Source organism: Rattus norvegicus, chromosome 11 (genome assembly GCF_021556685.1).
Source record: "Rattus norvegicus strain SHRSP/BbbUtx chromosome 11, alternate assembly SHRSP_T2T, whole genome shotgun sequence".
Lineage (NCBI taxonomy): Eukaryota > Metazoa > Chordata > Mammalia > Rodentia > Muridae > Rattus > Rattus norvegicus.
Window position 1 is genome coordinate 77567551 of NC_141544.1, and position 27287 is coordinate 77594837.

Genomic DNA, 27287 nt, shown 5'->3' on the forward strand with positions numbered 1-27287 from the left:
GAAAGCTAAGCCACAGTCTTGCTTTATTTTCAGTTTTAGGACTAAACAGAAGGGCAGTTCCAATTTGTATCTTAAGAGAAGAAAAATGAGCAAAAGCAGAGCATGGGCGAATCAGGCAGCCCAGTGAGAGCCTCCCCTCTAGGCTGGCACTCAGGGTCGGGGTGAGGGAATCCCAACACTCTAGAGAGAGGTCAGCAGAGCTGGGGTGTGGTTGAAAGAGGCAGGGCTGCGAGATGATTCCATGAGTTACTCCAGGGAGGAGAGGAAACAGAGGGACAGAGGGAAACCTCAACCCCACCCCTCAACCCCACCCCTCAGCCCCACCCCTGCCTCGAGCAGTTCCACCTAAGGCTCTTAAAGAGGCAGAAGACAGACTGCTAGAGCTCTAGGCATCCCGTGATGTTCAGTCAAGTCCTTGCAGCAGTACCATGGAGTGGGAAGAGGGGGCCAGAGCAACTTCGAACACCAGGGGTTAAAAGACAAGCTCATCAGAGGAGCTTGACATAGTTTGCAGGAAAGAGTCCAAAGTGGCCATGACATCGGCCCCGCCACCAGCCTTCATCAACCATCTCAATGTCAGTGATGACATCATCTGGGTCAAAGGACAGCTCATCACTTCCCTCTGGGGAGGAAGAGGAGGAGACATTAGGATGGTCAGACAGGAACTCCTTGTGCCCACTCTAAGCCTCGGGGAAGGAAGACCGGCAGGGTCTTCTGGGTCCTTTCTTGACCCTCAGAACCCGCCCTTTCTCCTTCATATCATGGGCCACCAGGAGTACCAGGCCCTTCAGGTGGCTTCAAACTTACCTCCTTGGTAATCATAAAGGGCTACAGCAGAGATCCCTGCACCGCCAGCCCCAGCTGAGTGTCCTGGGTAATGAGAAATGTAAACACCAGCGTGAAGAAGGTAAACAGAGGGAGAGATTCCTCGTAGTCCTCTGCTGCCCCCAAACTGACCACATTTGGGAACTGCTTTCCCCTTCCCATTCATCCCACTCACCAGCCTGGTAGGATAGAGAAGGGGTGTCCTCGGGCTCCAGCACATCCTCATAGTCTCCCTCTGCTTCCTCATCCGGCCGATCTAACTCTCCAACATCCTCATAGTCAGGCTCGGGCTCAGGCTCGGGCTCGGGTGCTGCTTCGTACACTGGCTCTTCTACCACCTGGAGGCCTTCTGGAGTCCTAGGGGGCAGAGCTGGGGGCTCCTCATTGTCCTGAGGGGAGAAGGGTGGACCAGGAGGATTCAATAATGGTTTAAAGAGGTTGCTGATACTCTCACCAGCAACTTCTTCCCTGCCGTTTAGCAGCCTTTCCTTGGGAGTAGTCTGTTCTTACTCCCCAGTCTCCTAAAACACGCGCCCTCGCAAAGCACCCACCCAGAAAGGACAGGAGGGAAGCTCAAGGTGTGAGGGGAGGGAGGGCTGTGGAAAGCAAGGCAGAGTCTTTGGAAAACCAGGAGAACATCAAACTCAAAGGACACTATTAGGATAACACGGCTAGGAGAAACAGCTGCCCAAGTTTGCCCAGGACTGGGGAGATTCCAGAATGTTGGACTCCATAGCTAAAACCGGAGCATGCAAAGAAGTATGGTTGACCACCTTCCTAAGAGGAGAGAAGATGAGGAGGGGACAGAGAATCTCGGGGCTCTGCTCACCTCGAGGGGATTCTGAGGTGGAGGCTGTCTCGTGGGCAGGGAGGGCACAGGGTATTCTCTTCTGCCTCCCACGGGCTCGGACTGTGGTGGTAGGTGACTCTCTGCTGGAGGCCAGACCTGAAGAAGGAGACGTGGCTACGCTAACCACATCTACCTGCCATGTTCTCTCTTGTACTTACCAAGAACCACCCTTCCATTCTACTAGTCCAGTCTAACACACCCCTCAAGATGGGTCCCACACTGAAGGTGATGGCACCTTTATCTTCAGTCGGGTGCGGCAAAAGCTACCTGTTGCAGCTGTGACCCACCATGTTAAACTCTAAACAGGGATAGACTATAAATCTTGGTGGCTTTGTCGTTTTTTCTTGACTTTCTGCCACATGGGTCCAATCACACATACTGAGTCTTTGCAAAGACAAGTATATTCAGTAAGAAAGACATCTGCCCTGTCTGTCTGTCTGTCTGTCTGTCTGTCTGTCCGTCCGTCCGTCCGTCTGTCCATCCATCCATCCATCCATCCATCCATCCATCCATCCATCCATCTACCTATGCTGTCTGGGAAAGAGACCTTGGACCCTCGAGGTACAAGCCAGGCACTCACCTCTGAGGAGATCTTCTTGGGCAACGGGGCTGGTGCTGCGGGCTCGTCCACAGGCACGGATGGCTGCTGAGCTTCACGGCTCATCTTCACCATAGCCTTTCGTTCTTGCTGCTGCCTGGCCATCTGTTGTGCCTTCTCTTCTTCTTCTCGCTTCCTCTTCTCCTCAGCCATGGACTCGAATTTTGCCTTCAGCCCACGGGCACCACTGGAAGCTGCAGACACAGACAAGAAGATTTAAGGGCGTCTTGGGTCATGAGTGGAGAGAGAGGGGATGGCACTTGTAGAGATGAGAGAGATCTGTTAAATATGTAGGAGGAAAGAACATGAGGAGGTGGCTCATGGAGGGGAAGCACAGAGGTAGTGAGAGAGCAATAAGACCTAGGGATCCTAGGGTACTGAAACCCAGATTCCATGTGGCAAAGGACCATTTGTCCTTTCAAAATTATGAGTCCTTGAACCAGCATCTTTTTCTATCCATGTGCCATATTGGAGACCCCAGTCCAACTGTTGCTTGCTTGGCGACAACAAGAACTCTACCCACTACCCTCCTAGTCTCCATCTCAAGGGTCTGTCTATTCTATCTGTCTTTCCCAGGCAGTTCCTCTCTCTTCCCTATGTGTCTCTGGCCCTCGTTTCTTCCCTAAAGCCACTCCTCTTGCCATCCGGGTTGGTCTGACTCTTTTAGGAGACAGAATCTGGAACTGTGAGAGTAGGGAGCTCAGTTTCCTTGGCTAATCTCAGTAGCGAAGGACACAGAAGGGATAGTCTGGGAGGAGAGGAAGCCAGAGAAGAAAGGAGGTCGAAGGGCACAGAGAAATGAAGACTAACCAGCTTCTATGGGTGTTGTCTTCTTATATGCCGTGGTTGGGGCCTCCATTTCATTGAAGCCAACAGCACTCTGCAAGCAGAACAGAGTTCATAGTGTGAGGAAGTGAGAGAGTAGCCATCCATAAGAAAGGACCAGTGCCTGGGGCCACCCTGGGAGGCATCTGTAGGCATTTGACAAGCAAGCAACAGTTGGACTGGGGCCTCCAATATTGTGTCTTGGAAGAGAGAAGGGTAAAGAAATCTACTGGTGGGCTCAGCTCCCCTTTGAAAGACCAGTGGACTTAGAATCTTATGTTCCTGAGCCCAGTTACCTAGAATGAAGTATGGCCCTTGCTTATGCAGGAAGAGACACACAAGTGAGTGGTGTGGATCAGGGAGAGACTTAAGACAGGTTAAGAAAAGCCTGAAACGTCATGTCTGGTTTCCCTGGTGTCTAACTTTCTTCTCAGCCACCCTACACTCTTCTCACTTAAACCTCAGGGTGTGAAATCCATGCTCCTTAGATGTTAAAGCCCAGCACTCCAGACTTAGGACCCACGTCCAAGAGCTCCATTTTGCTTCTGGCTTCTCTCTTCCCTTGTACCCACTTTACCATAGAGACGCTCTCGAGACCATGGTGTCCTGTGCTTACCTTATCCACTCTGTCTTTCTGGATTCCATATTGACCACCAAAGCCCTTGGCATAATCTGTAGGAAAGAAAATTCTGAGTGTGAAAACAGGAGATTAGAATGCTGGGAATTGGTGGGAAGAGAGCAGCAAGGATTGGGAGGCAAGAACATGGAAGGTGGCAAAGAAAAAAGAAGAAATGTCAGAGGTCAGAGAGAGAGAGAGAGAGAGAGAGAGAGAGAGAGAGAGAGAGAGAGAGAGGGAGGATGGGAAGAAAATAAGAAGGGTTGGGGTGTTGAGGGTCAGGGGAGGAAAGAAAAAGGGGTGGCAAGAGACAAAAGTAATAGCTGCCAAGGCAAAATACAAAGAAATAAATTAGAAAACAAGGCAAGCCATTCAGCCATTCCTGCTGTGTCCCAGGAGAAAGCTCCCAGTCCTCTCTGAGGCTGACTGAGACTCACTCCAAGCCACCTCTGCTCATCACCCAGTCTGGCTACGAGTTCGTCCATTCCCTTCCTTCTTGCTCCTTTTGTGCCCTACTTCCAACCCCGCCGTCCATTCCATCCCTGTTGATCCCCCTCACTCTCCTCTTCTGCTTTTCTGTCTCTGTATTCTGGGTCAGTTTCCAAAACAGAAGGAAAGAGGGCCCTGTGCTACCTAGTGACCTCCGTCCTCCCAATCAAACTTACCTCGCTGAGACTCGTGCTTCTCCGTCTCTCCCTTGTAGTCATATCCCAGAGCTGCTTTGTCCCGTTTATCCTTCTCTACCCCGTAGCGGCCACCAAAGCCATGAGAGTAATCTGAAATAGACAGGGAAGGCCTGGGAGGACGGCCCACTGGAAAATGCTAGAAAGAGAAGTCTGAGGGCAAGAGTGCTGCGCGATAGGTCAGGGAAGGGCTCCGGGCGTGGATAGAGACGAGCTACTTCAACATAGAGGTGAGCTGATTTAACATGAACATCCCAAACGAGAGGGGCACCTCAGTATTTTCCCTCCTTCAAGGCACAGCTATATAGAGAGAGTGGGAGAGGAGATCTCTGTGATAAAAGGCAGGCATATGAGTGTGCGCTGTTTCTCCTCTCTCATCCAAACGGAGAAATCTCAGCCAAATACAATAATTTTTTAAGTAGTGAAACTCAGAAAGGAGTAAGAGGAAGAAGAGAAGGGGGAAAAGGAACAAGAACAAGAAGAGGAGGAAGAGGGAAGGAGGGAGGGAGGAGGAAAGAATCCTGGCTCCAGGAAGAAACAGTCAGAGCTATGTATGTGTGGCGGTGAGCATGAGCAGCCAATCACAGAAACCCTAAGCGCTTTAAAGACAAAATGTAAGGAATAGGGATTAGGGCCTAGGATCTGTGGCTGTAAAATCCACAGACTGGGAGGGAGGGGTGTGGGATCTGAAAAGGAGATATAGGAAATGTCAAGGGAGTCTTGTAGCCTGTTCAATATTTGTCAAGGGGACATTTTATGAGTGACATTTGGAATTCTAGTCCTGTATTCAATTGTGGAATGTATTTTTGTTTTCAATATAGGACTCAGGAATTCGAAGCTAGGAAATTAACTTAAATACTGTTCTCAGAAAATACAAACATGGCGGTTGCTGGAAGATGGGTCAGCAGCACAATGTGTGCAAATATGAGGACCTGGGTTTGGGTTTCAAGCATCTGAGCTAAATGTGAGAGTGCATGCCTGGGATTTGAAGGCTGGAGAGGCAGAGATGGTTTTGTCAAGTATGTGATCTCCAGGTTCAGGGAGAGACCCAGTCTCAAGAGTTAAGTTGGACAACAATTAAGAAAACTCGCAACACTGACCTTTGTCTTCTACACACATGAGCAAATACATGCTTGTGTGTTCACACAAGAAATATCTATGTAGGAAGAACAGCCTAGGAAAGGCAGAATGAACACGACATGGAGTAGACTTCAAGAAAGAAAGTATCAGAAGAGACAAAGAGGACACCGTGAGGTGCCATAAGGAGAAGCTCCGTCCACCAGTAGTAAGTGCCCTGGCATCACTCTATCAACAGCACCGAAATGCATGAAGCGAAGCCCGGTAGCAACAGTAAGACAAACAGATAAATATACAGCCAGTGCTGAAAAACTAAACCTATCGAACAAAAAGAATCACCAATAAAGTTATATAAGATCTAAATAACTTTAATCATCAAGCCTGGCTCTTAAGAACACTATATCACAATTATACAAGCTATTCTTTGACTCCACGCACATAGAACACACACACACACACACACACACACACTCATACACACACTCATATACATACTTTCATACAGACATACACACACACTCATACATACACTCATATACATACTTTCACACACACACACACACACACACACACACACACACACACACACACACACACACAAAAGCCATGTGCTATCCCTTAATAAAATTCAAAAGACTGAAATACTGGAAATCATTTTCTGATCGAAATAAAATTCATGGCCAACATCAATAAAATGATATGGAGAAATTTCTCAATGCATAAGAAACAAAAACATGTTTTTTCAGCTCTACTGTAGACCCCATGCTCAGAATATCTGGCTAACACAAGGTGGATTCCATGGTTATGTGTGTTTTGAGGGTGGGGGGGTATTGTTTTGAAGGGGTATTGTTTTAGTGGTTTGTTCCATGAAAGAGAAAGATTATGAAGTTGGGTGGGTGGGAAAATGAGGAAGGATCTAGGTGGAAATGGGAGAAGGGAAAGTATAATCAAAATACATTGTTTGCAACTCTCTAAGACTAAATGGAAACACTAGAACACACACACACACACACACACACACACACATGAAAATTCACCAGGAAAATTAGAAAATGTTTTATACTTAATAAAAATTGAAATATACATAGAATTGGTGGAGTGCAGCATAAGTTGTGTTGTGGGGGGAAATGTGTAAATTACCTGTATTAAAAAGAGAGCCAAAATCAACTGTGTACAATTTTATCTTAAGAAGCAAAAAAAAAAAAAAAAAAAAAAAAGAAGCCTACATTAAGTATAAGTACATTAAGCAAAATAATAAAGTCAAAATCTCATATATTTTTAGAAAAGATAAACCATTAATAAAATTAGACAAGCTGAGTTAGAGCTTTAAAACCATTGGGCTGGGCAATGGGGTGCACACCTCTGATCCCAGCACTGGAAGGCAGAGGTGGGCAGGTCAAGGCCTCCCAAATGCTCTGTGACCAATCTACACTCCCGCCCCTTTAATTTTGAGGACAAGACTCTCTAACTTGTCCATGGTGACCTTATTCTCACTGTGTAGCCCATTCTGGCCTTGAACTTGAAATTTCCTTGCCTCAGTCTTCCAAGCAGCCAAGATTAAAGATCAGTGCTATCAGGCCTGGCTTAAGTTTTATTTTTTATTTTATTTTATTTTATTTTTAAAGAAAGATATATTACCTATAAAGAATGATAACTAGGCTGACCCAAGAGACCCCAAATAATGAAATAATATTTTCAAAATAATGAAGGGGGAAAAAACATGATGAAAACCACAATCAAGGACTGGGTTGAGGGATGAGGCAGAAGTTCTTTCATAATATCTAAAATAATGATCCAGAAACATATTTCAGAAAGAAGAACATAGAAACAGCAGAAAGAAATGATACAATGTGACAAATAGCTGAGAAGTTGGCCACTGGCTCTGGGCACTTACCTTTCTGAGATGCGTGCTTCTCCACCTCTCCTTTGTAGTCAAAGCCCACCGCTGACTGAGAGAAGGGAAAGCAAAATGATTAGCCAGACTCTGCTTCCTCCCTCTCTTACTTAGCCTTCCTTTCTTCTCAGTCCCAGAGGCAGCTTTAGGGACCCCCCCCCCCCCCAGCAAGGCTTGCAAGTTTAAAGTAGAAACAGTGTTACAAAGCAGTAAGCATGTCTCTGGACATTAGACCATTCTAGATCCAATCCCATTTTCTCGTTGATAGTTGTTTAGCTTTGGGTGTTCCTTAATGTCGCTCAGCACTGGTCTCTTTACTTAATATTAAATGAATCTTACCCATCACAACAGTAAATTGAGGAATGTGATCTTTCCTCATTGGAATAATACAACAAGGAAACAGAGCAAGGTATCTTTAGTATCTGTACTAAGTTACTCAAGGAATCCGCACTTTTTATTTTCTGTCAATGAGCCTCACAACCTTGTAACTAAAAGCTAAGTGTCCATCTAGGTTCCTTATCTCACTCCTGCTGAACTATACTGGTCTCAGCATGGCCTCACAGGGCTCTAAGACACTGATTCTGGTGGTTCCAAGACCAAATATATCTTGGGAGCTGTGTCTCCATTTGCTTAGTAACTATGGGTTTCTAAGTAAGGCTCAATTTCGCATCTTCAGAACTAACTAGTCTCTTCTCTTCTCTCCTTTCTTCTCCCCTCCCCTCCCCTCCCCTCCCCTCCTCTCCTCTCTCCTCCCCCCTCCCCTACCCTCCCTCTTTGTCTGGCTCCCCTATATCTGAAGCTGACCTCACATTCTCCCTGTAGTCAAGGATGACTTTAAACTTGAAAGAAGACAGAATATAGTTAATTCTTAGATAAGGAGATAGTTAGGGAAAGGGGTCCTGGAGTCCCATCATTTCTGTTCCCCTCCCCACCCTCTAGCAGGCCACCAGGTTGGCCATTGTGTCAACCTCCCCCTTACCCACTGTGGGCCACCGATAGTGGTAGGTTTGGCTGGGCAAACTCCGTGCCAGGAGGCTACTTCTCCCCAGTTCCATGACTCTGTGGGCTACTGAAAATGAGGCCCTGTGGAGTCTATGGGTTTTCTTCTCTGCAATTTCAAAGGTCCCCACCAGGAGCTCACCCAGTCAGGTCCTTGTTGTTACTTAAAGTGACACAACCCCTAACTGCATCACATGTAGACAGATTCTAGGAGAATCGAGGCGAGCTTTGCTCCACAGCCTGTTATCAAGCCTGTAAACCCAGACTCTTTGGGAGCAGATGATGCTGCCTCTCTAGATGCATGCCTGTTCATTATGCGGGGAACCCTGGCCTGGCCTGCCATGTGCTATCTCAGCCTCCATGAATCTGACGAGTGGTCGGCGGCATCAGTTCTCATCCTATAATTCTTGACTTGATGGAAAATGGACCCATGGAAGAAGAGCTAGCAGTAGTCAAATCCCCTGCTTCTATCTGGGTGTTAGTGTGCACCGCATGCCTGGTTTATGAGGTGACAGGTGGTGCCTGACCCCAGGCTAGCATGCTTCCAAACGGAGCTACTTCCTCAGTGTTAACTTCCAGGACACATGGATTGCTTAGATGATGCAATCTGTGCTTGTCAAGTAACAGCTAAACAACCAGGGATTGAGCAAAGAGGACCAGGAGAAGCCAAGACTTAGCAAGAAATGCTCTCTCGTTTATAGAATCTTACATGGGTCACATGACGTTATTGACTTTAAACATGCCTTCTGTGCTCTTTCTTTCTTCTGTTTTTTGTTTTTGCAGCTTATTTTTTGAATTTTCTTGATTTTTGTTTTGGCTGTATTTCCTCCAAACAATTAGCACTAACAATTCTCAAACAATTAACGCTTTCTCCTAGCACTTAGCAGTTTGGAATCAGTCCTACCTAATTAACAACTGCTGGCAATCATCATCGCCATCATCACGTGACATCATCATATCATCATTGTTGTCATCATCACTTCTTATCCAGGTGTGAAGATTCCCTACCATATTCCTCGCTCCCCCTACCTCTTCTTTATCTCTCTGTCCCTCTCCTTCCTACTCCTCTCACTTCCCCTCCCCATCTCCCTTCTCCTTTCACATGAGACACCAACCTGTGTCATGAAGGAGGATTCAGACTGATATCATAAGGTATAATTTAATGCATCAAAAAGCCACCAGCCCTGCTCTTCCCACTGTACCAACCTGTACTCGCTTAGTACTGTTTTTCGTTTTTAAAACTACCCTTGTGTCCGCAGGAGCCTCTAGCAACACTCCAGCCACATAGATTATTGTTTATTTCTCAAAATACTGTCATCATAGTTCATTGACTGGCATGTTTGCTTAATTTGGACATTCTTCTCTCTGCTAATGTCTTGAGGAATTCTTATTCCAAGTTTAATAATCTTTGCCTATGAGTGACCAAATGATGCTCTGCTGATGAACCCTGGGCCTCTCCTATGCTGGGCCTGAGCTGCACTACAACCCAAACCCTGCTGAGTGAATGATCTGATGTTCAGCACGGAGCCCCAGAATCAGCACTAGCAAACTTCCGAGAGAGGTCACGAGACCTGACCATTACCAGGCACTGAGGGCCTCTGCTGTCCTGTCTGTCACCTGAGAAGCATGAGCCTACACTTTAGGGTGGTTAAGGAGTGTGGTAGAGGGAGAAAGCTGTCACCTACCTTGTCTGCCCGGTCCCTCTCAACTCCATATTTGCCCCCAAAGCCTTTGGCGGCATCAGTCTGAGACGAGTGTTTCTCCACTTCAGCAACATACTCGTGGCCCACGGCACTCTGAGGGAAATCAGGAGTGGGGTGAGTGAAAGATCAGAATGACCTTAAGGAATAGCTAGAGATGGTCAATGGATGTCAGGATACAAAAAATTCCATTCTGGGTCAGATCTGTAGCCTCTGGCAGGGTACCAAGGAACCACTGGGGGATAACGGCACTTGAGAGCCATTGCTCAGAAACCTCCAGGAATGTACCGGAAGGCAGAAGACAGAGAAGAGAAAGTCAGAACAGAAGGGAGAGGAGAGCTCAGACAGAGCCCCGAATGAGCAAAGCTTGGGCACATCAGAGGGCACTGACTAGATACCACAGCTCACATCTTCACTCCATCAACCAGGTATCTTTGTCCTAGACTTTACTGGCCTGGACAAGTGTAGAAGTGAATTCTAAATTTTCCAATGTGTCTATAAAAGATTACTAAAGGGTTGAGGGGCTCAGTAGGTCAGCATCCTTGCTTCTCAAACATGACAATCTAAGATCAAATCTCCAGCATCCACAAAAAAGCCTGTATGAGGAGGTCAAGATGGGTGGATTCTGGGAGTTCTCTTCCCAGTCAGCCTAGCAGAAGTAATGAGCTTCACACTCAGTGGGAGATCCCATCTCAAGGGGCCAAGGCAGAGAGCTGTACAGGACATCATTTGACATCCTGCTGTGGCCTCTCCTTGTGCACACGCAGTGCCCCCCCACACACATGCACATATACATGTACAGTACATGACACATGTATATAGCATGCATACACAAATAACCACATAATTCAGTAAAACAGCAGTTCTCAACCTTCCTAACAATGTGACCCTTTAATTCAGTTTCTCATGTTGTGGTGACCTCCAGCCATAAAATTATTTTGTTGCAATACTGTAACTGTAATTTTGCTACTGTTATAAATTGTAATGTAAATATCTGATCTGCAGAATACCTGATATGCAAATCCCAAAGGAGTTTCAACCCACAGGTTGAGAATGGCTGTAGTAAAGAAAATTATGAGATGCTGCAATACAGACAGCATCTAAAGGCAACAAATGATTCTATAGCCTATCCTTCCTTCACTAAAGCTCCCTGCTTTCTCAGTCTAAGTGTGGCCTAGTTTTTGTTTTGTTGCTATAATTAAAACACCCTTCCAAAAGAAACTTTAAAGGAGAAAGTTTTCATTTGACTACAATTCCAGGTTAGGATCATACATCTTGGGGAAGTCAAGGTAGGGACTTGAAGAAACCAGTCAAATCCATAACCAAGAGAAAAGAGAATGCATGTTTGCTAACTGTTCAGCTCGCTGTCCCTACATTTATACAACACAGATCTAAAGAGTGGTGCTGCCCACAGTGGGCTTCTTATATCAATTAAAGCAATTAAGACAATCCCCAACAGACTTGCCCACAGATCAACCTAATCTAGACAATCCTTCCCTGATGCTCTTTTCTTAGGTGGTTCCAGATTGTGACAAAACCAACCATCATAAGGGGTCACAGTATACCAGGAGGTAAAACAGGCCAGCTATTATAATGTCTTGGCTCTTTTCTATATCTTGGGTGTTAAGTGGGAAAAAAAGGAGAAAAAAAAGATACAAACATCACAAAGACATTCTGCGTTAAAGCCCAAGGACCTCATGGACAACATATTTAAAATAAATTTTAGAGTACAAACGATTGAGTCAATTTGTTTTCCATTATTTTTTTTTAAAGTAGCTTTCTCCCTTTCTACTCACCTTGTCCATCCGGTCTCTTTCCACTCCAAACCGACCCCCATAGCCATGGGAGGCTTTAGGCCCCGACTCCAGCTCTCTCTTCTTGAGAATGTCATGCTCCTCGGACACTTTGTTCCTCAGCTGGTGGATGCTGCAAGTAACCACACAGCTGAGACTCCTCTCAATCAGGGAGGCCAACAGGCTGCTTCTCAGAAAATGGAAATCTTTTTACAAAACTCTGAGTGCCCTGAATATATCAGTTGACAGGAGTAAGAGGTTGACACAACGTAGTCTCATTTACACTCTCTAGAAGCCAAGCTCCTGTTATCTTTCTCACTAACATAGCCTTGTGTATCAAAGGGCAAGCGATACCTCTATGCTAACAACTGAGAGGTTATTGCTTGTTCTCTGAGAAAAGACCTGCCTTTAACCAATGAGGTAGTCTGTCTCAAGAAATGTAAAGATATGCAAATAGCTTTCAACCTACACATTCCTGGGCTAAGAGTGGGCCCCCCCAATAGCCTTAAATATGGCAAAGTTTAATGTCTAATGGTTGAAACATTACAGATAATAGAAAACCAACCAATCCATATGCCCAGTTCTTAGAAAATAGCTTAGAAAATTGAAATGCTACCTTTCGATAATGTAATGGAAGCCATTAAAACTGATGCTTATAAAAACGCAGTTTGGGGTAAATTCATTAGTATTTGTGTGTGTGTGTGTGTGTGTGTGTGTGTGTGTGTGTGTGTGTGTGTTTGCTTGCTTATTTATTTATTGTCAAGCATTAACATGCTCCAACCTAAGCCTGATAATTTCTGGGAATAACAAACAGAAACAAAGCCCACTCACTTATCATTATTTGTTAGAACAATTTCAAGTTCCCAAAATCGAGACCGGGATTCTGCCTCTGAGAGCACAGGACACTGGAGGCGGCAAAGGACACCCACGCCCCTTGTTTACTTTAAGCTCATTTTCATCTTTACCACCATGGAGGCTGCAAGGCCCAAGAGGGTAGACAGCCACAGGCTGTGTAGCCCGAAGACATGAGTTGACACCTTGGCAACTGTACCAACAAATGACAGCAAGGATTCACAAATTTGGAAACTTTGCAAGGACCATAGAAATATCTAAGCAAGAGATCTCTAAACTTTGGAGACCCAGCTTTCTGCAGTAAGCAAGGGTCTCGGGGTAGTTATTGTCCTGGGACTCCACTAGCTCAGGCCCAGCAGAAACTGGTTACAGGGGGAGTAGTCGTGTCACAGGAGAGACCTCCTTTCATGGAAGATTAGACCCATCTGCTGGTCTAGCAGGATAATGTCACTGAAGTCTTTTAAAAGCCTTTCAGCTTTAGCCGCAGTTAATTTTAGAGAGCTGGCTAGGAATCAGATGAACTTGATCCCCGTGCTGGCAGCACCCCATGTTCCCAGGCCTCACCTGACCCCATCCATGGGCAGCAGGGAAAGCAAAGATCTAGTGACAGCTCAACAGCTTCAGGGCTGCCGGGGTCTGAAAAGGACCAGGCCCCAGGAGCTTCTGAATGGCTGTGTGAGCTTCCCAACTGAGGAATTCAAGTGAGAAAAAAAAGGGGGGGGGCTGGGAACAAACATTTTCAATTAAGAAAATATGCAAATCCCCCCTAGTGAGTTGCAGCATGCCAGTCAGAGGATTGTACCAACAACAGATGACCTTATTTGAATGAAAATGTTGCAGACCAAAAAAAGTACAAAGTATTTTACTTCCTTTGTTTTCCTTTTCTGAGAAGCAGTCCCTTCCAACCAGGATGGCTTCTCACTCCTTGTGTAGCCAAGGATGAACTTGAACTCTCAACCTGCCCATCGCCTCCAAGTGCTAGGATTATAGGTCTCTGTAGCCGCAGCCAATTGAAAATCCAACCTCTTACAAATTTCTTTACCATATAGCTGATCCATCCCAAGTGGTTCTTAATAAGTAATCATTTTACTCGGTGAATATCAATTAAACAGTATTGACTGTGAAGTATTGCGAAAGATCTCATGTATGGAGACAGATAGAAAGGATACAGGAAGACATTCAGGGTAGCAAGTGTCATACCTAAGAGGCTTTGACACACTGTCTCTGCTTCAAGTCTTCAGATGACTTGTATTGACAGAGCAAGCAACCCTAGCAGAGTTCAGGGCTTCAAACGTGAAAACAGGAGGAATACAGGCAGAGAGCTCAGCGCTTCTGACTATAAAATCTTTATTCACAAACAGTAAGATCACAGGTTTGGAAAAGCCCAAATAATCCACAAAGAAGCTCCCAGAGCTACTAAGATAACAGGACATGAGGCGATCATATATCAGAGTCGATTGCATTTCTATCTGCCAGCTGCCAGACATTTGAACACAAGAAGTTAAAAGTAAGTCATATTCATGACATAGCATGAAATATTTTAGGATACATTTAACAAAATATGAATTAAGACTTGAACAGTGAACAATACTTCTGGAAAAAAAATGACTCAAAGAAGATCTAAGTAAGTAGAGGAGCGTCTCAGGTCTATAGATTGGAAAACTCAATACGTGTTTATCAGCCTCCTAAATGACCCACATCTCCAGTGGACTCCCAGTCAAACTCTCAACTGGCAACCACAGCAACCACTGCACTCCGGTATATGCTGTCAGGGCAAACACATTGCTTCACAAGCAGAACAGAGTCCAGCAGTCAACCACACAGAAGGTCAAAGAAACCCGCTAGGTCAGTGGGAAGAGGATAGAGTTTGGATTGTGCTTGGCAACTGGATATCCATAGAGAAGAACCTTAGTCTCAACCTCACGCTGCTTGCAAATATTTAAAAAATAAAATTTTAAATTGAGCCAAATGTTAGAGATAATCTTCACAGCTCTGAGGTAAACTTTATTAGACAAACAAAAAAGCAAAACAAATAAACCCAAAACCCACTAATGAAAAAATAATCTTTTTATATAAATTAGACTTCATCAGAATTAAAATCTTGTGCCTTTGAAATAATACTACTATAAAATTAAAAGAGCAATCATTACTCTTAGATAAAATATTTATAAAATACACAACTTACAAAAGATCTGTTTCTAAAATAGACAGGGAACTCAATAAAAAGATAACTACTTTACAAAGGTAAGGAAATATTTGAACAGACATTTCAGAAAGAAGATAGATGAAGAAACATGGATGGCACATGAAAAATGCTTAATAAAACTTACTCCCTCAAGAAATACAAGTTAACATCACCGCATACCCACGGAGCGGCTAACATTCAAACTACCAACAATAACAAGCGTTGACAAGGGGGGCGTGTGGAACCCATGCATTTCTGGTAGAAATAAACTACGGTAAATTTCCTTTAGGAAACAGGTTGACAGTTTCTCAAGAGGTAAACACACACTGAGTGCATGAATAAGCCTTAGATCTTTAAGTATACCTTGGGAAAAATAAAAACAGCATCTGTCAAAGGAGAGAGTTGTGCTCAAACGCTCATGATGTGTTTGTAATAGGTTTTGATATCTAGCGATAGAACAATGAGTAATGTAATAAATGGTGATGCAGCTACACGATGGATACCATTTAACAATAACAAGAAATAAAAGGCCAACATATACAATGCTCTAGCTAGAGTTCAAAAACAGACTGAATAAAGAAAACCAGCACAGGGGATGGAGAGGTGGCTCAGCGGTTAAGAGCACTGACTGCTCTTCCAGAGGTCCTGAGTTCAATTCCCAGCAACCACGTGGTGGCTCACAACCATCTGCAACACGATCTGATTCCCTCTTCTGGTGTGTCTGAAGAGAGTGACAGGGTACTCACATAAAATAAATAAAATCTTAAAAAAAAAAAAAAAAAAGAAAACCAGCACAAAGGAGGAGAACAGTCTTTGTTACTCATTCACTGAAACTTTAGAGAAAACCAACTAACTATCCTACACTGAAGGAGAGTAAGTCAGCGTTTGCGTGTGCAACAAGGGGCACTGGCTATGGAGACACGCAGGACAGTCAGTAGTAACTCAAATCTTCTATGTCCTCACTGTATTGGTGGTTCCTTGTGTTGTCAAAATTCACTGAACGAGTGGTTTATAATTAAGACACATTAACAACACTGACCTTTTCAATAGGATGTGTTAAATGAATGAATGACAGCTTTTCTGTACTCCTAAAGACGTCCATGCCTATGCAGTGAGTATGGTGCCCTGTGAAAGCCAAACTGTAACGTACTTCAAGGCTTTAAAGAGAAGAGCAGTCTTAGGGAAAGAGACCAGTTGATCATGGGAATTCACATTCCATTTCAAAAAGAGAGTTGTGGACATGACAAATTATGATTATATTAAAAACGACATGACATAGTGGCTAGGCACTTAGCCCACAGATTCAGACCGAATTCAAATTATTTGTCTATATTATGTCTATGTCTTTAAACAAATTGTTAAAAGCAAGAATGAACACCTTACATTCCTGGGCTATCAGAACAACATCATCTATAACAGACATGCATGACTACCGGGCAAGTCACAACTCAATGAGACCTATTGTCCTCATGGTATAGCCGTGGCTCTTCACGGGGCAACCCTGCGAGGTAAGGAGGGCCAGCACTATTATCTCCAGTCACATGGGTAAATAGTGGCAGAGTGGTGAAATTATTCTCTTTACTGTCCCTGGATGCTGGCATAGCAGAGCCGGCACCAGTCCCTGGACCTCGCCATTCTGGTTCAGGACTCACTGACCTGTGCTACTCTTCATTTCCACTTGGTGCAAAATGGTAGGACACAAATATTGGCCGAGCCTCTGAGGCAGGTACAGCTATCTCTCAGTGAGTCCTAACCTAAAGCCTTCAGGACACACCAGCGGGCTTGTCCAGTGTAATGCTGCCCACAGAATGGATCACAGAGCAGCCCGGGAGCTGCTCTTTTCCACAACGAAATAGGATAAAAATCAAAGGTCTGACTTTAGAAACATGAAAACCAGTCTTACACGGTGATCCTGTATCTGTTGATTATAAAATAAAAATTGTGCTTGTAACTTCTTTTTCCTCATTGCTTTTCATTCAGTTATATTTTATTACACGGAAGTATTCATCTGTAACACATTTGATAATAGAAAAAGAGCAGACGAAAGCATTTGTGCTCTCCCACAGGGAGTTTAAGGATTCTGTCTGAGGGTAGTAAGGATCCCTTCCTAGTGAAGAAGGCGGGCATAGACAAACATGGAGAGGACAGAATGTAATAGCCCTTGACAATGGGGCCATTTCTCTATACAACTGATTAGAGATGGTAGAATCACTTAAGCTAGTCTCTGAATTAGAAAGCCATCTCCAGACTAAATTTATTCAAAGCTGACCTAAAAAGAAACACGGTGGTGGTGGTGGTGGTGGTGGTGGTGTGTGTGGGGGGAGGGCTGGGTATCACGTCTACCAAGAAACAGTCACTTCCTTTTCCTGTTTTGAGTCAGCTCAGTCTGGCAAGAACTCTCCTCTCCAGTTTCCCCTCCACTCCCAGGGTCTTGGTGATTTCCACTTGACCATGAAGGGTGGCTTAGTGGGACCATGTGAAGAATATTACAGACTTTATATTGAAATGCCCCCCTGGAGGGCTATTTTATCTAACGGAGAAAAGATTTGTCCAAGGTCACCTAGCCCATTCCCAGCAGGGTCCAAGCTTTTGCACCTTGAAGGCTTTAACAACTAGGAATGGAGTGAGCTTTTGTGGAATTTACTAGAATGAGTATAGATCCAGTTAGGTTAACAAGGAAATATGCAGAGGCACTTCAGTGTCAAAGTGATGTGCACAGTAGTATGCAAGACAGCCAAAGTGAAAACCATTTAGGAAGAAGGAAGGTATCAGCCGTTGTACGCTGGTGTTGGGTCTGGGGGATGGAAATTGGATAAAGCTCGCCTATATTAACAGCCTATAGATAGAACCAAAATGCTAAGCAGTGGTAAGGTCCAGCAGTCACTCACGTGTACTATTAAATGAATTCTAAACATGAACCTCAAGGGTAGCTGTCATCATCCCCACGCATTAATACGATGGGCTACTAAGACATTAGCTGTGACTAAGCTCACACCCCTGGTAATGACAAAGCTAGGAACACATGCTCTTCCCACCGGCAGAAGTGGTGCTTAAAATGCCCTACTCCTATCTAACACAAGATGTAGCCCTGGGAGGGAAAGCACCATGGGAGTGCTCTCTTATCTCCGCACTTCCCTGAACACCAGAGCATGAGGGTTCACTCAGATAAGCACTTTGACCTGAGAGCTCTCACAGAAGCTTCTCAAAAGCTCTGTTCAAGTTCTTCGTCACTCTACATACTTTCCAGAGCTGCTTGACTTGTTTAAGAGTAGCATTCACTTGGGGCTGGAGTGATGGCTAAGGGGTTAAAAGCACCAGCTGCCCTTCCAGAGGTCCTGGGTTCGATCCCCAGCACCTAGAAGGTGGCTCACAACAATCTGTAACTCCAGCTCCAGAGGGCTGTGCCATGGGCAACAGAACCACACATGGTATATAAACATACGTACTGGCAAAAGACTCATACATATAAAAATAAATAAAATAAAAAATATTTAGTATTGCTATCTATGTCAAACCATTTATGTCTGCACTGTGTTCAGTAACATTCCTGATCTACATAAATGTGTGCCAAGTTTCCTAAGTCTATGGCTGCCGCATAGGGGGAAACGAGTCTAAAATATTGTCACAGTGTGGGAGGAGGAGTTGGGAATGGAGCAGAAAATTGTCTTCATCTTGCCAAGTTTCATAGTGTCGATGCATGACTTTCTGACTTTCACCCTTACTGTATCATCCACTATATTTGCCTTTCTCCTAAAACATGGCAGCCTGGTGCTACCCAAATCCAACAGTCCTGGTTAGACAATCCTCGTCTATGGACAAGCTGTGCGAATCTCTCAGTCACCGAGTACAAGATTCCATAGAAAACCCTAGACATGTCCGTATTTACTTCTCTCCTTCTGAGACAGTCTCATGTATTGTGGTGATGCAAAATTCTAAAAACACCCCCTACATCCTAAGCTATCGAATCTTTTGCTGGACCTCGTAACCAAGGTTGATAATGCATGGTAAAACCACTTCCCACTTAAGGCTGATAGCCTATTAAACCTGCCTTCAAGAGAACAATGGAACAACCAAACGTTCTCGGTCAGTTCTTATAACTGACGGTGATGCACGGCTGCCATCTTAAGTTAGTCTTCTATGCCCTTCACCCAAAGTAATTAAGTATATCATTTGCCAAAAACAGCAAAGGCAGAAGTTGAAAGCGACTTCCTAAAATCTACCAGAAAGGTCAAAAGCAACCATTTATGGATATTGGTTGATCAACAGTAATACTTGTTATCTGGGTCAGTTGGAGCCAGTGACTTTATTGCTTGTAAAACTCTGTTAAAGATTTTTGTTAAGTATCCATCATTCCTTCCCCCGTATGATGCTTTCTGTGCTGTTCAATAAAGACAGAGCAGAGTTTTTTGTAGAGAGGTACGGGCACCAGACGTACAGCCACACAACTGTCATATAAAAGACACAGCGACATGGGGACAGATTAAAAATCCAGCCTTTAATCAGTTTAACAGATTCAGACACATACAGCAGACAGACAGAGGAAGAGAGACACAGAACATGTGAAGTAGAAAATTCAGGTCTAGACTCTCTCTTGGTTAGACAAGGAGATGTGCTTTTATTTCTTCCCTTAATGAAACACCAATGCATTACTGACAACTCAGGGTTAATCACTAACACATTATAATCCATGCAGTGCTAGAATCACAAGCATATCTAATTAATTTGGGAACAAACAAGACTTCATGCATACTAGGCAAAACTCTACTACTTGGGCTACATTGCCATATCATTTTTTTTTTCAGAAAAAAAAAAGTTGCTTGAAGATTAAACATCATTTCCAAAATGGTTTTAGTTATCAGTTTCTCCAAATGCCATGTTTCTTTACACTAATATTAATTGTTCCCAATTTCTATCATGTAGTCAAATGTGAATCTGTGTCTCAAGTCTCTGTACCAGGATGAGAGCTGATATTGTCCTCAATATACCATTTATGCAGGACTTCCTTTCCTTGACATTTTATTGATGCCTTCTCATTATGTAGCCCTGGCTGGCCTGAAACTCACCATGTAGACCAGGCTGGCCTTGAAGTCAGAGATTTGCTTGCTTCTGCCTCCTGAGTGCTGCCATTAAAGGTGTGTACAACCACACCCAGCACTGAAGTCTTCTTAGCACATTGGCTGTCACCCCACACATGTTCCAAGCTTTTGTAAAAGTTCAGATGGAATGGCATTTGATACATAATTTACAGATTTTAGATAGATGATAGATGATAGGTAGATATATGACAGACAGACAGATGGCATGATAGAAGTTCAGCATCTAGGCCCACTTCTCTGCTGCCTGATGTCTGATTAAAGGGAGATAATTAGTACAATGAGCCCTGCCCCCCACCTCCAAAGTGACAGAGCTGTTATATTTAAAAGACACATAACAATACGTAGATGACGAGAGAGATAAAGTGAGAACACATGAAGACAGAGGATACTAGGAGCACACAGATTCTAGAAAAATAAATAAATACAAAGATTAACAGCCATGGCTGTTTCCTTTCTGCAGCCCGAACCCCCAGCCTGCAGGTTCTCCATCAGCTCTTCATTAAATACACTTTCCCCCAGGCTGGGCCCTTTGGCACCTACTTGATATGCTCTGTGCGTCCAGAGCCCTCAATGGTCTTGGCTCCCCACCGTTGTTCCTTCTCAGAGATGTCATTCTACAAAAGACAGCATGCAACTGTGTCAGCGAGAAATGTGCCGTTTCAGGGAGCCTGGCAATTGACACACTCTCTCTGTCCCCTGTATTAGGTGCTTCGGTCTTTACTCTCACTCACGCCTGCATTTATCTCATCTCAAAGCCATATGAAAATTAAAATTAAACCAGTGATCCTTGACATGTCCTTGCTTACTCTGAATCACCCATCCTTTCTTCTTTCCATCTCCCATGACATCTCAAATCATGGATCATAGGCCACAGGGGTCCCAGATTAAACTGATCCTCAATTTCAGGATGGAGTGACCCAGTCCTTCAATGTCGCTCTCAAATGACCCACGCCTATCCCTTTCTATGCTCAACGCCAGCTATCATGCATTCCTACTAAAGAAAGCTAATGGTTCTGCCAATCCACCCCACCACAAAGACTGTCTTAAGCTCAGACAGTTCTCTCCGAGCTCATTCAAAACTCAGAGTGGCTGAGACGCTCCTGTGCAAGCAAGGCTGCTTCATACTTACCACAAAGTCAGGGTCTGTGTCCCAGTCATCACCCTGGGTCTCCACGGAAACCGATACATTGTGCCCCACTACAGACTTCCACATCTGAGGGTAACAGATGATGGAAATAATTAGGAATGAAAGAAAAGTTGAGAGGAAGGTTGGTAAGGATGCTGAAGTTGACTACGTGAGCAATGGAATGTTTCCTTTTGCTCTATCTCATTGATCTTAAGATAAATCAGTATGGTCCAATCCCACCGGCATCTGGAGAGAAGTCAGTACAGGCATAGGTAACACAAGACAACCTCTGTCAAAGTGCTGAGATTGTTCACTATGTTCACAGCTTGTAGGGGTGACCTCAGGATTGCTCTGGCAGTTCAATCAGACTTCTCCACAGTTTCCTTTCTTGCTGTCAGGACATAAATGAGTCCAGTGTCCCTCCTGTCTATAATCTGCTTAGCTACATTGAAACATGTTCACCCTGTCTGTGGAACGCTGTCCCATAGTCACTGTACAGCTGTGGGTCATCAGTGGGACAACTGGTTGAACTACCCACACTAGCTGATGCATGGGGAAGCATTAAGGAAAGGGAATCCTCTGTTTTCTAAGAAAGAAAATACCCAGGCTTTATTTTTATTAATTAAATGTTGTTCAACTATATTTAAAGACATACGTATTCAAACAGAGCATGTAATGGGTCCCTCTTTTTGAAACACTGTGTGAGATTTACCAACTAAGTAAATGTTACAGAAGTTCCGGGAGAAAGCTAGTTTGATCGGGTGCCAATTATTGTTCCACTAGATACCCGTGTTTTACTGAGTCTTGCCAGAGGCGTGTGAGAAATAACTGTCCAGTCACACTGTGGGTTTCTGAGGAGAGGTAACAAGGGACAACACCCATCTGCCCTGGTAGCCTTTGGAATTTCCTGACTCTTCCCATCCTTCTTTGTCAGGTGCCTCCACCACCACCACCAAAGAACTTCCTGGTGCTCACTACTCTCTGAAGGAGACATCGTCATCCACTCATCCCCCAGGCTCTACCCATCTAGGCCCCAAGTCTCCACTTTCTATATCCACCTGGAAGCATCCATTCTTGCCCACATTTTATAATAACCTCTAGAAGATCAGCCGTGAAGAAATCTGAGGTAGTCAGGCTAAATAAAGATTCGGTGAGGAACAACCAGAGAAGTGGTAAGTTACCGTGGCTAGAGTCACTGTGAGCCACTAATAGTACTTGTGCCTTCCCCAGTTGGTAATAGCTACTAATAGGGGGTAGGGCAGGTAAAGAGGACCTATGACCCACATCCTTATGGCCTCTCTTTGACATGTCCTGACTCTCAGGCTACTTTGCAACAGAAGGAAACTGGAAAGGAGAAGTCAGATATATGCACGAACAACAAGGAAGCAGTGAGGTCTGACCATCTCATCTTGTCCTGTTTCACCAGGTCTCAGCCCATCTCTCCCATCGACCTCTCACACTCATTTTTAAGAGCAAAATAACTTACTATGCTTGTACTGTTGATCACTAATCAAGAAAGTTGCTAACTTAAAGTCGGAAGCTGGAGACAGACAATGAACGCCAGGCACATCCAATGCCTGATGACAGGGCTGACGTATGGCATCGATAGTCATGAGATCCATGGGCACTGCAGTGATCTGACAGTCCCTGTGGGACCCCTGCCTGTCACGTGACACAGTATATACACTACTTAGCCAGACCAGACTAAACAGTCCATCAGTATTAACTTCCTTGGGCAAATCACTGATTGTCGTGATTTTGTTCCCCAATGTTAAATAATGAAGGGGTTAACATGGCTGATCCGAAACTCCTTGTGTAACACTCTGGGATTCCCACCAACACAGAAAGTTACCCCAGCTGAACAACCATGTTTGCATTTGGCTCCTCAAGCACTTGGCTCAGCACCAGTGTCCATTGGTGGCTAAATCCTGTCCCCTTACATTTTTCGTGTGCGTTTGTGTCCCTGCTAGGCCATACAAAGACACACTTTGTCTTCATCTTCTGTGGGTCTCCTTCAGCTTAGCACACAGGGGCAGCCAGTCCTTCAGAGTGGGCTGCACAGATCATCGACAGAACCCAGGGCACACTTGGCTGGGCCTAGGATCCTAGCTGTGTGATCAATCATGTTCCCCGGGCCATTTCCTTGTTCCCATCCTCAGATGCTCATTGTCAACCATTGTACGCAGTCCTTATGGCCGTCAAAGGTTCAGCACCTGTTAGCAAAGACCTCCCTTAACAAGGACTAAGTGCTTGGTAGATTTCTCTTCCACACTTCCCTGCACCCCCTCCCCCCCAGTTCAGAGCACCCACCTTTCCTTGTTGCTAAAACTCTGGCTCTTCGCGTCCACACCCGTTGCCCCCTCCAGCGGCTGCCACTTCAGGGCAAGTAACCGAGCAGCTGCTTCAGTTCCGTTTTCAGGTTTTCTGTCATTTCCTGCCACACTGTCCTCACAACTACTTCCTGAAGCTTGAGTCAGTTCCTTATACTTTGGGTACTTAAAAGGGTTAAGTGTTTCTGTGTCTAATAGTTTGCAAAGTTTTTTCAGGTCACAGGAAAGTTATAAAAATGACCGTGGAGACGACACATGCCCTACCAGAGAAGACACGATCAAGAATGCTGTAGGACTGCTCTGTGTCCTACTCAGGACAGTTTGCATCTAAGATAGTAAAAGAATTCAGAACAAGGCAGGTAGGTGTGGTAGTAAACAGCTAAGATCCCAGCACTCAGGGGTAGCCTGGGCTACGACACTGTTGTAGAAGCCTGTTCTGAGGGAGGGAAAAATACACACACTCAGACACACACACACACACACACACACACACACACACACACACACACACACACACTCGATGTAGGCTGCAGCAATCAACAAAAGGCTAGTGAGAAAATGATCTGTATGTGAATCTTGAAGGGCAAGCCTTGAAAACAATTTCTCTTCATTATCTGCAGAACCTAAGATGAGGCTTACACAAAACTGATACCTGGGGAATAACTCATGAGAAAGGCAAGATATGAAGGGAGAAAACTCCCTAGCTTGTGGGGAGGCTGTGTGGAGTCTGATAGAGATCTGACTGCAGGCTTCCTCTAAGCAGATGAACTCTGACATACTCTACACTGAGTATCTGTGGCCCTCCCCTTCTATCTTCCAGTCAAGGCATGCTCAGGTGACTTGTCGGGCCAATGAGACCCTTCTGATGAAGGCCACTGAGAACTTTGCTGTGCTTTTCCTGGATGCTTTACAGATAACCACCTCCCACTCCTTCCAAGATGGCTCCTCTGGCAGCCTGGGGCACTGACAGACAATAAAGACAATGCAAATCAAGTCCCAAGGATCTCTGGGACTGGAGAGATGGCTCAGTGGTTAAGAGCACTGACTGCTCTACCAGTCATCTGTAATGGGATCTGATGCCCTCTTCTGGTGTGTCTGAAGACAGTGACAATGTATTCACATATATAAATAAATAAATCTTAAAAAAAAATTGTCCCAAGGATCTTTGGCTGACAAATAATCCTACCGTTGATTTGTTTTTGAATCTGACCCTGGCTCTCCTTATCTCATCATCTGTGGAGTTCTAACTTTTCAGGCTTACAGAGAAGGGACCCCACAAGGGCCCCACGCTAGTGAAACTAGACAGAAGAGAACATTCTATAGCAACAGCTTCAGATGTCACTTCCCAGTGGATGCTAGACTTGGAACTTTATTTGTTCTAATGGAGCTATTTTATGGTAGAGAACATATGTAGAAAGGGGTAATTTAGCTAAATTGGAGTTCTAATCCAATGCCAAAAGTAGGGCTAGACATTGTAACACACTACACAGCAATGCAGTTCTCTGAAGAAACTGAACTTCAGCGATGACACCAAGAAAACTCATTTCCCCTTACAAACATCCCTTGAGCAGTAAAGTGTTAACATATAGGAATAGCACAGCTTTGAAGCCAAAGAGAGCAGGTTCCATTAAGCCTCTTCTGCCTTGAGATAGTGGGCCAGCATTTCCCAAGCAGCATCTTCGTATAAGAGCATTATACCTACCCAACTTGCACCAGCTATGACACATCCCCTCCTGCACTGTGTTCAAGGAGCCTGGTTTTGGTTGGAGACGCTCTTGCTATGTAGCACCAGCTAGCCTAAACTTACTACATAGACAAGATTGGCCTTGAATTCATGGTCCTCCTGCCTCAGCCTCCTGAGTGCTAGAATTACAGGCAAGTGCCACCATACTTGGTGGTCTAATATTTTCCAGAGTTTTCTCAGAACTATACACAAGGCTTCACGAATTCACATCCGATGGGTCTGCTGCTTTAACCCAGTCTCAGGACAGATTTTCTAAACTGTACCTTACCCACTTTTGCTCTAGCTGTTGAGGCTAGAAGGATGCTCACAGCCATTTGACGTTGGCCAGGGAGAAGGAAGGAGTTTCAGAACTTTCTACTAAGGATGCTCACAGCCATGTGATGCTGGCCAGTGAGATAAAGGAGTTTCAGAACTTTCTACTCCAGTAACTACTCCTCCACCCCTCCCTCCCCACAGTGTGCAAACACAGGTACATAGCATCTGTGCCAACAGATTGTCTCACACAATTCCTTATTCTGAAAATAACTTTATTATTTTACAGTAGTTGAGGGAAGTTTTTGGGATGTTGTGAGTAAAATTTAATCAACACAGAACAGTGGGTTGATCAGTGAGCCCAGCAGCTCTCTCTTCTTTAGGGGTGAGAACAGGAAGGGGCACATCATGTCCGTAAAGGGGAGGACCAACACAGCGGGATCCATTCCTAGCCATTGCTCTTCAGGTCTGGATTCAGGTGCTTCGCCTTCTCTTCCCACCACCTTAGCCCCTGTTCCCAGAAGGTGACAGTGGCGCTGGAGACAGAATAAACCAGCACCGCACAAGCAGTGCAGCAGCTTGGTAGTTCTTGAGGCTGGTGTGACTGGTACTCAGACCTGACTCCAGTTCACCTTGGCATGGCCCGGCTGGCCTCTGGACACCATCTCAGGACCCCTATGGAGGCACGTCCAGAAAATAGGACTATAGAGTTTGAGCCTTGCTGTCCATCACCAGTTCTTCCTGCCTTTTGGAAAGGAAAGACCGGCCACTTAGTATCTTAGTGTACATGTGACCGAAGGCAAAGCTGCTGGGGTCCAGTCCTGACAATGCCCAGCAACACACCCTCCCCCCACTGGCGATGGAACAGGCAGGAAGAAAATGCCTTCCTCCCTGAGATCCAACAACTGAAGCCCGGGAGCCTTCCGGCTCCCCCGAGGCTCCAAGGACTGCTCACATGTCCTATGGGGCAATGTGCTCACTGCCCACAGCTCTGCATTCATCCCGAGGCAGGAGAAAATACAGGCAACAAGACAAAGCAGGTTACTAAGAAGAGCGATACTGGATTCCAGATTACTGTGTTTATTGGAACCATCTTGTTGGCACGGCTAGAAAGCCTCTCTCAGCATCCTGCAAGGCCACACGGGATATGGATCTGCATCATCTGAAGAAGCAGTGAACACGGCACATCTCAGAAGCCGACGTGTTTAAGGAGAGCGGATGTGGCAGGCCAGGCCTTACCGCCGCCTGTCCTCACAGCCACCTCTTTTCACAGGCACTTTCCAAGAGGGTGGGCTCAAAGCGAGAGGCCGCCCTGGGATCAACAATCCTGACACTACAGATGAAGGAATTACAAGTGCGAGAGTTGTCAAGTAACAAGTTTATAGGTGACCCGTGAAACACAGAACCAGTAAAACATGAATCATTAGGAAGTAGATGGCTGCGAGCAGTGGCACGCGGGTCCGGGAACGGCAGAGAGAACGCAGAACCCGCTTCCATCCAGCACTGCTCCGGGTCTGAAATGCACAAACAAACCAAAAAAACAAATAAAAAACAGGGAAACCAGAGCTCTTCCCCTCACCAGGAATCCTGATCCCATCCTCTAAGTAGAAAGGCATCCTGGGAGACAGTCTCCTCGGTGGCGGACACCTACGCACTCGCCCACCTCCACACCGGAAGCCACTCCCATGGCACAGAGCCTGCCCTGTGCCGCCCTCTTACCCTCCGACAGCTACTGCCTGGGAGATCCATCAACAGCACCTGCTCCTGAGAGCCACAGGCGCCAATGATTGGGGTCCGGGCTGACTCCCACTCGCTATGCTCCAACCTGGGTTGAGGAAAAAC

General features: G+C 45.2%; 2 protein-coding genes across 12 annotated transcripts in view; both read right to left on the bottom strand.

Annotated features, from left to right (window-relative positions):
• Hcls1 (hematopoietic cell specific Lyn substrate 1) lies at positions 1–23511 on the bottom strand. Of its 2 annotated transcripts, none has more exons than XM_087575821.1 (14): positions 23060–23511; positions 21123–21206; positions 20534–20607; positions 11864–11993; positions 10053–10163; positions 7369–7423; positions 4380–4490; positions 3715–3770; positions 3084–3153; positions 2256–2467; positions 1655–1771; positions 1001–1214; positions 808–870; positions 1–622 (listed from the first exon to the last, which is right to left on the bottom strand). In XM_087575821.1, the coding sequence occupies exons 2-14, from the start codon at positions 21204–21206 to the stop codon at positions 489–491; spliced, it is 1431 nt and encodes a 476-aa protein (XP_087431947.1). In that variant the 5' UTR covers positions 23060–23511; the 3' UTR covers positions 1–488. The 2 variants fall into 2 exon arrangements, with proteins under 2 accessions (XP_087431947.1, NP_001011898.1); NM_001011898.1 differs by having other exon boundaries at positions 23430–23460.
• A 2188-nt stretch (positions 23512–25699) lies between these two features.
• The window catches only part of Golgb1 (golgin B1), a 57461-nt gene continuing 55873 nt past the window's right edge, over positions 25700–27287 (bottom strand). For 8 of the 10 annotated variants that reach the window (XR_015632576.1, XM_087575413.1, XM_087575410.1 and 5 more), the window contains 2 exons: positions 27165–27270; positions 25704–26959 (listed from right to left, as the gene is read on the bottom strand). Coding sequence is in view for 9 of the 10 variants with exons in the window: in XM_087575413.1 (XP_087431539.1) it covers positions 26825–26959; positions 27165–27270 (241 nt within the window). In the remaining variant the exon portion in view is untranslated. Of the gene's footprint in view, positions 26960–27164; positions 27271–27287 lie in introns of all 10 variants that reach the window. The other 2 variants (NM_001437716.1, NM_138885.3) reach the window with 1 other exon arrangement.